This window comes from Hydra viridissima, unplaced genomic scaffold (assembly GCF_058129835.1).
Source record: "Hydra viridissima isolate aposymbiotic clone 2 unplaced genomic scaffold, HvirCarnegie_v1 scaffold_1, whole genome shotgun sequence".
Lineage (NCBI taxonomy): Eukaryota > Metazoa > Cnidaria > Hydrozoa > Anthoathecata > Hydridae > Hydra > Hydra viridissima.
This window is the reverse complement of record NW_028324300.1, coordinates 22,071,401-22,085,072: the sequence shown is the minus strand read 5'-3', so window position 1 is coordinate 22,085,072 and position 13,672 is coordinate 22,071,401. Positions and strand designations below refer to the sequence as shown.

The following is a 13,672-nucleotide window of genomic DNA, read 5'->3' as shown; positions in this document are numbered from 1 at the left end:
TGAAATCTTTTTTTCTATGCAAATAACATTTGCTACTTGTTTCTATCATTTAAGTAGCAATTTTATTACATAACATTCATGTACAAGAAATTATTAGTAATTGAAGATTTTATGTCACCAAATATTAATGCTTATCTGTTACATTCAACTTCATTTCTTCTTACATTTGCTTCTTGTTCACAATTTGTTTGTTACGGGAGAAAGTAGTAGAAAGTCAATTTTTTAGTTTCATGTCTGATTATCAGACTTTTTCTTTAAAAAACTATCAACAGCGTCCAAATGATTACAGAACTTGAATTTAGAATTCTCTGAAAGATATGAGAAGAAATGATGCTTTATAAAGTATAAAACATCATTCCTTCTCATATCTTCTCTAAACTTCTTGGGTGAATGAAAAGGTTTTGTGTCAATAAAAAAGAGAAACCTGATATTAGATTAAGTAAATTAGATCTTTCACAATGCTTCCAAGTGATCAATACGGGTCAATAAAATATCACTACATCAGCAAAATAAACATTGCATTAAAAAGAACATTGCTAAAAAATTGAAAATCAAATGCAAACAAAATAAAAAATGTGTACCAAGTTGAACTTTAAAACCAGAAGATTTTTTAGATAGAAATTGAATTATAACGATGGATAGGCAAGAGGAGCGCAATTTTCTTAAACTGCATTTTCATTTTTGAAGACATCATTTATATCTTCTATGAAATCATCTTATGCAGATTTAGACCCTTTTTTGCAATATTTCGAAACATTTGAAATAATTCTTTGAGGCTAAAGTGAAATGAAAAATTAAAGAACGTAGTTTTCGAACGTAAAATCTATTTCACTGTTATAAACTTTTAATTAAAATTTTGTTTACTATTTGTTAGGATGATATTTAATCTTAATAACTGCAATGCTTATGAAATACTTTTGATTATCGATCTTATTTTTTGATAAGTTGCCTGTCACGTTATTTTAAGTCAACAACGCTTTCTAAACAACGTGTTATGACAGCACATATTTTCATTCGGGTTTAAAACTATTATTTAGAGATGTTTAACTGAAGTATATCTGTTTTTTTATACATTGCCAGCAAACTTAAAATGGCTTCAGAAAACGAAAAATGGGACATAATGGCGTCTTATAACTGGAATACGGGTAAAGAATGTGCAAATGATTTATACAAAGTTTTGACTGAAAACGGTTAAAAGGTTTGGATTGATCAAAAGAATATGGCTGTTGATTTAGAAAGTAAAATGGTAAAAGGTGTTGCAAACTCCCAAATTATTTTCTTACTTATTTCAAAAGAATACGAGGAATCATAAAACTGTAAGAGAGAATATACTCATGCAAACACCTGCAGGAAACTGATCATACCTATCAAGGTTGAAATTTACGAGCCTCCAATTGATTCCAAATTAGCTCTTATCATTTCAGGGAAGATATATTATCCACTTTATGAAAACAAAAATATCAAACGAAATAGAAAATCAAATCAGAAAAGGTTACTCGATCAAAGGTTAGTAAAGTATTTTTATGAGAAAATTTTTAAAATTCTTTAGTGATTTAATTTCTTCCTGCTCGCTCTCCTCCGTGTTAGTAAAAAAAATCAGCTGCACTGATTTTGTTTATTTGCCGATTCCGCTTCTCACCAAAAAATTTAGTTTAAATGATCATAAGCAAGTTTTTGTATGTTGTTATTAGTAACGCAATAATTAGTTTCTGAAGACTTTTTAATAACCTTTTCTAACATGATCTCTTGATCGCCTGTGAATACTTGCTTTACTATACATTTGCTTGAATACCTTGGTAAACAATCCTTATCGTTATTATTATTTCCAAAGACAAGATTAGTAGAATATTTTTTTAGATTATCTTGTTTAGTTAAGTTCTTTAGACTTTTTTTTATTCTACTCTTCAGTGTAGACATTTTCACATTAAAGAATTATTAAATCATAAAGGATTATAAAATATTTAATTTACCGATAAAATTACTTTTAATTTCCAGGGGTCACTACTATAAAACTCATTCCGATCGGAATTAAAAAAATCGTAAACCGATTCATAAAAAAAACAAAAAGGTATTATCTAGTTAATCTATTGTTTTTTTACATTTTGTTTTGTTTATATTATGGGCAGTTGTGCAAACTTTCAACTAAATGCCACAAGAAAAAAAAATTTCAAAAAAGAAATGTAAGTAAACCCAATATCCTTATCTTAAATATACATTATACTTATTTCCAATTACGAATCTTTCTGTGAAATTACCACAGTCCTACGTTCATATGTTTAAGGAGTTTTAAGACGTTCTTTATCAATTTACAAGGCCAGCTAATGAATGTTTTATTAAAAGATTAAAACCATTAAATAATTTTAAGTAATTTTTTCACTGTAATTTTCCTATGTTATAGACATACCACAAAGGCAATAATTATGTCATCGAACTTCTAATTAAAAAAAAATTTTTTCTAAGACATAACAAAGACAGGCACACAGCCACAATTAAATAGTAGTTTTAAAGTAGTGAAATTATTATGTCATGTTAAATTTTCATCACATTACATCAAAGTTATTCTTTACTGTTATTGTTGCCTGTTTGTGTTGACCCTATACATAATACTATTCTTACACTTAGTTCATTATACTTAATGTGCTTTAATGTTTTTTATCCAAGGGGACAGAAAAAAGACGCCTACACAGCTCGAGTGTCATTGAGTTTGTCACAAAAATTTGGCAGACAGGATTAAATAATTCAAAGATGTTTTAATGAGAAAATTAGGTGAAAAGTCACAGATGGCTCAAAAACACCAAAGGTTACAAATCTTGAAAAAAACCTGGGCATCTGAGGTTATCTATTCTAAAGCATTTGGAAATGGACTCCTGAAAAGTTTAATTCTCTTTTTGATTATTTAGTGAAAGTCAGTGGTTATCACATCCTTGATAATTTTACTTTATAAAAAGTATTGCTTTAGTATCACCTGTCTATGTTGACCCTTAGATGCCATTTACACATTTTGTAAGTTGGAAAATTTGTGTCATTTTTACTAAAATAAAAATTGCCAGGCATCAGTTTTAGTTACCTGACAATATTTTAATATAGTAAAATTGACCTATTGCCCAAGGTGTAAATGGTTCCTAGACGGTGCAAAATACTGCAATAATGCAATATCATAGTATAGGTTGTAATCAATGTTGTAAAATGTTACAAACTTAAAATGTATTATTTAACTATGTAGGACTTCTGGGACAACTTCAAACAAGTGATTACAAAGAAGGTAACAGGTTCTAACAAAAGTAGTATGTGGAGTCAAAAGCTAATACCACTGGATAAAATTGTTTTTGACATTAGACTCAAATAGTTCTATAGAATATAGTACAACTATTCTAGAATTAAATTCTGAGTTTTTACATTCAAATTCAGTGTGTTCTACTGTAATATAAAGAAATCTAGATAAAAGTATTTGTAATTGGCAAAGCAGTTTCTTTCATTATTAGTGACACTAACCTTAATAGTCTCTTTTCTTGCAAATAATATTTAATGATAACCTTGGTGTTTGATATTTGTGGAGAAATTCATGTAAAAATAGAGTTTGGTCTGAAAAAAGTAAGAAATTTATTCGTGCCCAAATTCATATTTTAAATTTCTTACCCACTGTTGATTATCTGTTGTCGAGGTAGACAGTGAAAAATGAAATGTAGAACTTATTATTCTAATTTTGTCAATGAGAAATGTTAGAAATTGAGTTTGATTTCTGTTTTTGTTTTCAAAACAAGAAAATGTTAAAAAAAAAGCTAGTTCAAATTATAATTTGAGCTAGCTTTTTGTGTAGCGGAAATCGTAAATCCGATAATTATCGGATTTACGATTTCCGCTACACAAAGATCGCGTAAATTTTCATTGGGTTTTTACGCTGAAATTGGCGGAAATTACGAAAAAATATGTTTATAGTAACAATCCGCTCATTTCAGCGGGTTTCAGATGAAATGGTCGTGAATTCCGATTGGAATGAGTTTTATAGTAGTGACCCCAGAGGTGATTTCTTTCGAGGAAATTTCATGTATTACAAGTCTAAAGGAGGTTTAAAAAGACACAAATTCAGCACACCCATCGTTTAGTGATGCACTAAAGGAGGAAAAATTAGATTATTTAACAATTACCATGTTTTCTGATATTGTGAAGGAGGTGCAAAATACTTTATTTTATGACACTTGTTACCCAGAAAAGATGAGAAAGGCAATTAAAGATTATATTTTAAATTTGGATAAACGTTTATGTGCTTTATTAGTCCTTCATATTGGAAATCATATTTTGAGTTTTTGTAAAAAACAACAAAACACTGCTCATGAAGAAAACGCAACAAAACTAATAAGTGCACAAGAGCTAGATGGATTGCAGTACTTAGCTGGTTATGTTGTACACAAATGTAAATTTACGGAATTTTAAGTTCAAACAAAGACAATGCCAGACCAGGGTTTAATTCTATAGACTATGCTTCATATAAACAAAAACTTCTAGCCTGTCACTTAAGATGTCACTTAAGTATCACGTGACCGCAGGAATTTCGGGAGTGAGTTATCACTGATCTGAATATGAGCTGACAAATTTGTAAGTGCAGTGCAAGATTTCTTCAGGCTTTTTTGCGTTTTTTTCTTGAGCAAATTTTACAGTTAAACAGGTAGGGATTTAGTTTTTTCAAATGTCGTTTTAAAAAATACACAGCGTACCCTTCTTTGCATCTTTCATTCAAACCTTTTTAGTGATTTTTTTTTTTTGATACTTCAAGTTACCCCCCCCCCCCCCCGAGAATATTTAGTTTTTCTATGTCTGTCATATAAGGAGGAATTTCTCAGAAAAGTTTTGCTGTTTCTTTATTTATCTACATATCATGGCTCTTCGAAGACCAACGATAAACGCCATTACCCTAACGCCTAGAATCGTGTAAATCAAAATCTATTAAGTACATATTTTGCAAAGAATACTTTAGAACTCTATTTTTATTATTCGATTGTTTTTTTCTTTAATAATAATAAAGATTTTGATTGAAAGAACTTTCTCTTTTATAATAAACATTTCTCTATAATAAAAACCAGGCTGGCAATGTTTTGCTTTTGAGAAGTCAACCGTAAAGCAATGATATATTATATATACTAGATGTCTAACTTGCGGGATTTTATTGGACGAAAAGTGAAGCCGCTTTTTTTGCTTACAAATTGAATCCGCCATTTGTAATAAGGGCAAAAGCTATATCCGACGTGCGAAACAAAAGTTAAAAATGCATGTTTTTGCCCGAATTAGAAATGGCTTCCACGGCTTCACTTTTCGGATCGAAGTTAGACATCTAGTATATATTATATATCATTGCCGTAAAGTTAGTTTATTCAAGATGGCGAATATCAGGGATTTGTCGTATATTTTTGTACTTTCAATTTGAGATTAGAGCACTTTCCATTAATTTTGAGACCTATGTTTTTATACGATTCTTAATCAGGATAAAATTCTCTATCACAATCAATCATTAAAAAAAAAAGGGGGGGGGGTGCGAAAGTCGAGTAGCGTCGATTTATCTATACCACTGGACAAGGCATAGTTAGCAAACCAATAATATATTCGAATATTTTAGTCAATGTTTTTATATAAAGCATTTATGCATGACGCTATTTTACTCAAAACAAACATTCACTTAGAAACTGCAGGTTTTTTTTTAGAGAATTTTTCATTAAAACCACTCATTCTAAACATGTCTTCTAAAGTTACTTTTCATTTGGTATTTGAAAAAAAGCTTGTTTTATCATTCATTAAAATCTTTCTTCAAAGCAATTAGCATCTTCTATTTGTTTCGATCATTTAAGTAGCAATCTAATATAATTATTCTATTACATAGCATTCATTTACAAGAAATTAAAAATAAATTTAGATCTTATGCCACCAAATGTTTAACACTTTAACATTCAATTTCGTTCCCTTTTACATTTGCTTCTTGTTTACAATTAAGTTGTTAAGGGAGAAAGTAATCATGACAATTTTTTAGTATTAATTCTGATAGTCAGTCCTTTATAGTAATAAAATTAAAAGAATTTAAGTTGTATACTGCTTATTTCATTTTCAAGTGGTTGTAGTTTTCTCGCAGCGAACACAACGTCTCAGTTCTACATTTTCTCTTCTCCTAAATAACTCCCTTTACAAATTTTCTTTTCTATTTATACCGTATGCTTTTCCTAAAATATCCTTCAAAAATCGTCATAAATAACCGCAAACACATATTTATAATTCTTTGGTTTTCACTGGTAAAAACTATTAAAACTATTAAATCCATGACGCCATTAAATGTTCTAGAATTTTCCGCAACGGAATTACAGTAGTTCATGAGAGTTGTGACTAAGCATCTGCGTTAGGGCATCCCGTACTTTTCAAAAAACATATTTTTTCATTATAAAATCTTGGCCCCAAGTATTTTTTTGCCTGAACATATATATATTTTAGTTCAGTTTAAAAAAAGTTGATTTTAAAAAGTCTTCATTTGCAAAAATTGGTCTTTTGTTGACCAAAAATATAACTTAATACAAAAAGAGATTTTTTTGCGGAAACAACCAAAAGCCCGAGAAACTTCTTGATAAAATATCAAACACAAAGGAATGTTTCGGGAATATAAATTATTTTGAATATTTGTTTTAAAGCATTTTTCAATACTTTATTTTACTTTTCAGTCATATTGTCATATATTCGTGATATAAAATATATAAGCAATGAGTGGTATAAAAACAAGAAAAAAAGCAAGCACAGTAATGTCCGACTTAATAGGTAATAAAATTGTTGTGAATATAATATTTTCTATATATTATTAATATTATTTTAGTAATGTTACTAAAATAATATTTGTAATACAAAGATAATATTATATTCACGACAATTGTATCATATAATGTTATTAATTTATTTTATTACTATTATCATTAGTATTGAATCATGAATACATTTCCTTCTATAAAGTTTTATCATCAACAACATTATGAACAGTAACCATTTTATCAACAATAATAATAGGAGTAATAATAATAATTAATTAAAAACTATATATAGTATGATAATATTTTATATCCAGGAAAAGGAAGAGACTTTATTCCATCTGAGCTACCAACTCTTGGTGCTGTTCTTCGTAAAGCTATACTGCTTAAAGAGTTGTCAGAAAAGAAGATATATCCATTGGATGATTTGATTAGGGAGACAAGATTGGAAGTTGTTAATCAATGGAAAAAAGCAAATTCAGATTTTTCTTCTCCAGTAATATTTACAGATAAGTCCATTGACAGAAAGATCAAAAAAAGTTATTGTGATGTTCAGGATATTTGCTGAAAAAGATTAACCAAAAAAGAAAAAATTGACAACATAATGGATTCTATGTCACGACTGTTTGATATAACTAAATGTAAATGTGAAATTCTTTACTGTAATGAATCAAGTTGTCTGGGATGTGAGAGAAAAGTTCATATTAACTGTAAATGTGAAAAATCAGCAAGGATTCCCTTGATAGAAACAAAAAGGGGGACAAAGCTCAAGTTATGATAGGATCAAAAGATTATAAAGAGGTTAAAAGGAAGCGAAAAGCAATTGAGCGAAGCAGTAAAAAAGAACATAATCTGAAAAAGTTCAAAAAAAAGAAGATGGTAAATAGTTGCTATTTGAAAAAAACATATGATGAGTTTTTGGAAAATTTTACTGACGAAGAAGAGTGGTCAAACAGTGAGTTAGAGTGTTCTTATAACAAAGAAAGTTCTCATGTACTAGATAAAATCGAGGATATTAAATTAAAGAGAAATTATATGAAGATACAAAATACAGCTATTGCTGCAATTAGGTATGAAGTTTCAAACACTGCTGCTGCTGCTGCTATTGCTTCAGGATTTTTAAAAGATTTGGTGGAGGCAAAAATTGTCCCGGAATCAGCTATTTATTTGTTATTAGACAAAAACAAAGTGCATAGAGCCAAAGATAAAGTTATGTCAGAGTGTCAGAATATTGGAGAAAATAGATTTAGAAGTGAAGATATTTCTTGCATTCTTTTTGATGGAAGAAGTGACAAAACAAATGTATTGACATTTAATGATGAAACTAAAAAATTTTATCCTTCAGTTCAAAAGGAAGATCACTATACTTTAACTGATGAATATGGTAAATATCTTCATCATTTAACCAAAGAAGAAATACCCAAAAAATCAAAAATTAAACCTGCTGAACATATTGCAAATAAAATATTTCAGTGGTGTAATTTGCATGGGGTAAAAGATAGCTTAAAATTCATTGGTTGTGATAGCACGGCAACAAATACAGGTCATATTGGAGGTGTTATCCATTATTTAGAAACTAGATTAGAAAGAAAATTAGGATGGCTAATATGTTCTCTTCACACAAATGAACTTTGTGTTCGACATTTAATAGAAGAGCTTGATGGTAAGACAACCTCAAAGACAGGATTTTCTGGACCCATTGGGAAGTTGCTTACAAAGATTACTGAAATGGAAAGAAATTACAGTTTTAAGCCAATATCTATAGGTCCTGGTCTAATTGAACTTCCTGAAGAAATAGTAAAAGAGTTATCTTCAGATCAGAAGTATGTCTATAAAATATGCCAGACAGTAATTAATGGAACTCTTACTGAAGATTTGGCTAACCAAAAGCCAGGTACTTTAGTCCATTCAAGGTGGCTCAATACAGGTTCTTTCTTGCTTTTATTGTGGGTAAGCAAGCATGGGTTAGAGGGGGATGACCTAAAAAATCTAGAGTTAATTGTTAAATTTCTTGTATCAGTTTACTTCCTTATGTGGTTCCAAATTAAAGTGAAACATAGTTGGATAGAAGGGCCACGACACATTTTGAACCAACTCACCCTAATAAAACTTCAAGATGAACTTGTACAAATGATTATTGAAAAGTGTGTGAGATCTTCTGCATGGAATTCTCATTTCGAAATTCTATTGCAAACATTACTCTGCAGCGAAAATAAAATTGAAAGAGAATTTGCTGTTAATAAAATTCTGGAAATTAGAAAAAATTTGGAAATGGGAAATCTAGCTACCAGAACATACAAGCTTCCTTATTTAAACTTGGATGCAACCATATTAACAGAGCTTATAACATGGGAAGAGGTTTATGAACCCATCTTAACCTGTAAAATGAACATAAGTGAGCTAGAAATGATTGTGGATTGTCCTATGGTAGTTCCGTATTTCCCTGTTCACACACAAGGAGTTGAGAGGGCAGTTAAAGAGGTAAAGGGTTTTTCCTTATACTTAATAATATGTTAATCAATAGAAACTTTCAAAAAATCTTCTTAAAATGTGTTTTTCTTTAAGGTAACTGCAGCTTCTGAAACAGTGTTTGGTTTTGAGAGGCGCGATGGATTTATTCGTGCTAGAGCAGAAAATAGAGCAATAATTCCTCGTTTTAACAGCAAGCAGGACCTCATTTTAGTTTAACTTATATTTTTTATCATTTTTAGTATCTCTGATGTAATATATTAGAAAGATAGAGTTATGAGTTTCATTTCAACTTTAACTTGTGTTCATTTGTGTTTTTGCTTTTATGGTGTAAAACAAGCACTTAAGAAATTTTTTATAGGCAAAGGAGGGGGGGGGGGGCGTGTGCATTACTTCTAAATTTTAAAACTGTTCTCTATTTACTTTAATGAAAAAATGTTAAAACATAAAAAAAAAAATTTTCACCGTCTATATGGGATGTTCTTAGACATATGTGATTTTTGGTCCCCCTCCCCAGTTCAATCAAATTTTGAAAAATTAAGGCCTGTTTTTGCAAATGATGCATTTATTCTGGTAAAAAAAAATTTTGTATTTTCTTAATGTGTGTACCTAATGGCAAAAAAATCCTTAGGGCCAACTTTTTTAACAAATGTTGAAAAGTACGGGATGCCCTAATCTGCGTCTCGTTATTTTTTTTATTCGAGACGAGACGAGACAGTGATATCCTGGATACAATTTTTAAATTCCGAAAGAAAATTTATTGTCCCGGTTTTTAACTTTATTCCGGGTTAGTTTATTCGTCAATTTTTTCCGGGACATTTCTCGTCTCATTATGCTTGTTCCGGTTCATTACGAGAAAACGATTCCGAGACGCAGACCCTTAGTTGTGACTCAACTATTTCTTGTTTCAGTAAAACCTCTGTACTTTATAGTCAAGACTAAAATTGATAATGTAACACATTGGACTGTATATATATCTTGATTAAAAGTTAATGAAATCATACAATTGAAAAAGTTAATTTAAAGTATAGTAGATGATAAGTAACTTTTATTTAGGAATGGATGCAAAATTAGTGAATATTTTAAAAGATAAAGTGGCATCAGAATGGAAAATATTTGCACGTGGCACTGGTTTTGATGATGTGGACGTTGTTATTGATCAAATAAATCATGATGTGGATGTTTATCAATTTGATCATGATGACTTGACAAGAGAAAAGTATAAAATTGAAGTTTTCTTAAGGAAGCTTTATCAACAGCATCCAAATGATTACAGAACTTGCATTCAAAACTCTCTTAAAGTTATGAAAAGAAATGATGTTTTACAAAATATATCCTTCTTAGGTGAGTTTCTTGAAGTTTTTGGGTACTTCAGATAATTAAAAGTTGGACAAGAATTTTTTTAAAAAGTTGTTCTTAAGTAATTGAATTTTTAAAAAAATTAACCTAAGTATTATATATATATATATATATATATATATATATATATATATATATATATATATATATATATATATATATATATATATATATATATATATATACATACATACATACATACATACATACATACATACATACATACATACATACATACATACATACATACATACATACATACATACATACATACATACATACATACATACATACATACATACATACATATATATATATATATATATATATATATATATATATATATATATATATATATATATATATATATATATATATATATATATTATTAAAAAAGTCTTTTTTCAAAAACCCAAAAATCCAGGTGGGTTAGGTTTTTGCCAACCTTGTCACCCTGCATTTTAAAACTCTACATCTACTTTATTTTCACTTGATATTTCCCAAGTTGATTTAAATTTACACGTTTTTTTATTCATTTTTTCAATCTTGTCAAATGCCAATGTTAACAAACCACAGTTGAAATTACATTAGCAAACAGTCATCTACAATTCTTTTGATGAAACTGTGAAACAAACATTTTTTTAGTTTTCATTTCTCTCTTCCTCTTGCATTATAAATGCAATAATTTTTTCTTTAAAATAAGATTTAAACTTCAATTATCTCGAAAACTATTTTTGAAATAAAGTAAATATTTTGTTTTAAATTTCAATTTCTTTTGCTTTTGTGCTAGTTTTGCACCTGCTCTTAAATTTATGAACTTGATTTTTTTTTGTGTTAAATTTTAATTTGCTTAATTTTTCAAATGTTTTAATCAGCAAAGCTTCGTTTTACATTCTTTATATTTAATTTTATTTCAGTAAAAGCTTATATTTAGTATTCTTTATTGATTTATTTAAATAGTGTTTGATTATTTTTATTTTTTATTTTTAAATATAATTGATAATTCCTCTAATACATTTCATGGATAACTATCATGGTTACTTTTTATATTAGTTTCTGATCAAAGTTTTTAGATGATTTTATTTTTTAAATCTTTCATTTATTTAAAATTTATTTGATTTAAAAATTTATTTTAAAAAAATTTATTCAAATTTTATTGAAATTTGTTTAATCTCTAATCATTTGAGTAAAAGACTCATCCATTTTCTTATTTATCGTTTGTTTTTTTTTAAACAGTTATTTAGTGTCCTCCTCTCATTTGATTCCTTTAGATTTTTTAAATATTATAAAAGATGATATATTTTCCTATCATGTGTTTTTTTGTGTTCATTAAAAAACTTTTATGGTTTTTTTCTGTTCTTTTTTCCAGATGCAGAACAGCAAAAAGATGGTAAGCAAATAAATATTAAATTATATTTTGAATAAAATATTTTTCAGTTATAATAAAATATGATAATTCATAATCTGTATTTTCCCTACTAAAATAATGCAATATACAAATGATTTTTTACAGATATGGAAGAACAAAGCTAATATTGATTAATTCCATGCAAGTTCACACAGGTGATCACAATTATCACAGCCAGTCAATAAACCCTGAATTTACATGAAAGACCCCATTACACAAGTCATATTGTATACACCTTTTATGTAAATCAGAAAAAATTTCTTTTGGTCAGATATGCTGATGTACCTTTCATCCTAAAATACATGCATTTTTCATCATAAAATACAGGACAAAGAAGCATCATGACATAATATTTCTTTTAGCAGAAATGATTACATGGGTAGACCCAGTTGCAAGCTTTAGTCAATTGTAAATATACTATGTAAAATTAAAAAGTTGACAAAACTTTATAAAAATTTTCATATCAACTTTTAACACCTGTTAAAACCTTAAGCAAAGCTAAAAAGATTAGAAATTGACATCTATGAAGGATTAAAAGTGTATTTTTCCATTGATTGGTTAAAATTCAAATCCTCCAACTAGCAACTTCATCTTTTAAAGAATTAAATCACTCCTGGAACTTGGTTATTTAACTTTGAATTTTTTTTTGAACCAATAAATGATAGTTTTTTTGTTTTTTTCATGATAATTTACAATTGGCAGGTAAAAACTAATTAAGTGAAGCATAACTGGTTTTTCATAAAATCCATAAAAATAAAATTTTCTTAAATGAATACAGTTTATTGTTATTATTATTATTATTATTATTATTATTATTATTATTATTATTATTATTATTATTATTATTATTATTATTATTATTATTATTATTATTATTATTATTATTATTATTATTATTATTATTATTATTATTATTGTTATTATTATTAACTTTATTATTTATTTTATTATTATTACTATTATTTATTTTATTAATATTATTATTGTTATAATTACTATTATTGTTATTGTTATTAATATTATTGTTATTGTTATTATTTATATTATTATCCTTATTGTTGTTATTGTTATGGTCATTATTATTAGTTTTGTTTTTATTGTTAATATTGTTATGATTGCTGTTGTGGTTGTTGTTGTTAATATTATTACTATTGTTATTATTGTTTTTATTGTTATTGTTATTGTTGTTATTATTATTGTTATTATTTTTGTTATTATTTTTGTTATTATTTTTGTTATTATTTTTGTTTTAATTGTTATTGTTATTATTACTGTTACACATTTTATCAAGTAATTTTAAAAAAGTAATAAATAATTTAATAATAAATAATAATTAATATGTAATAAACAATAAAGAATACAAATAACAACAAAGAATAAGGGTTGTGTAAGATTAAATTATATATAAAAGATGAATAAACAAATAAAAATAAGTTCTAAGAACTAGATACAAAATATGAAATAATAGAAGTTGATATAAAATCCACCTCAGGTAAATGTTCTCAGTTATTTATTAAAATAAATGTGAATTAGGAATTCATTTTAAACTACCTATGGATTTTTAACATAAATATAAAATCATGAATTTTTTTTTTTTCAAAATCTTTTGAATTCTTTTGAATTAAATTTTGAGTTCTGAAAAAAACTTTATGACTTTAAATTTATG

General features: G+C 27.4%; 2 protein-coding genes across 5 annotated transcripts in view; both read left to right on the top strand.

The window, feature by feature from the left end:
* Positions 1-997: 997 nt before the first annotated feature.
* Positions 998-13,672, top strand: part of LOC149893917 (uncharacterized) — a 14,041-nt gene continuing 1,366 nt past the window's right edge. The window contains exons 1-4 of one of the 4 annotated variants that reach the window (XM_090076504.1): positions 998-1,506; positions 10,296-10,583; positions 11,968-11,988; positions 12,112-12,161. In XM_090076504.1, the coding sequence (XP_089932630.1) occupies positions 1,446-1,506; positions 10,296-10,583; positions 11,968-11,988; positions 12,112-12,131 (390 nt within the window). In that variant the 5' untranslated portion in view covers positions 998-1,445 and the 3' untranslated portion in view covers positions 12,132-12,161. Of the gene's footprint in view, positions 1,507-3,941; positions 4,664-10,295; positions 10,584-11,967; positions 11,989-12,111; positions 12,724-13,672 lie in introns of those variants that run through there. The other 3 variants (XM_090076502.1, XM_090076500.1, XM_090076501.1) reach the window with 3 other exon arrangements.
* Positions 5,225-9,531, top strand: LOC145188161 (uncharacterized). Its single transcript, XM_090076491.1, has 3 exons — positions 5,225-6,786; positions 7,088-9,251; positions 9,336-9,531. Exons 2-3 carry the CDS (start codon positions 7,545-7,547, stop codon positions 9,456-9,458), a joined length of 1,830 nt encoding a protein of 609 aa, XP_089932617.1. The 5' UTR covers positions 5,225-6,786; positions 7,088-7,544; the 3' UTR covers positions 9,459-9,531.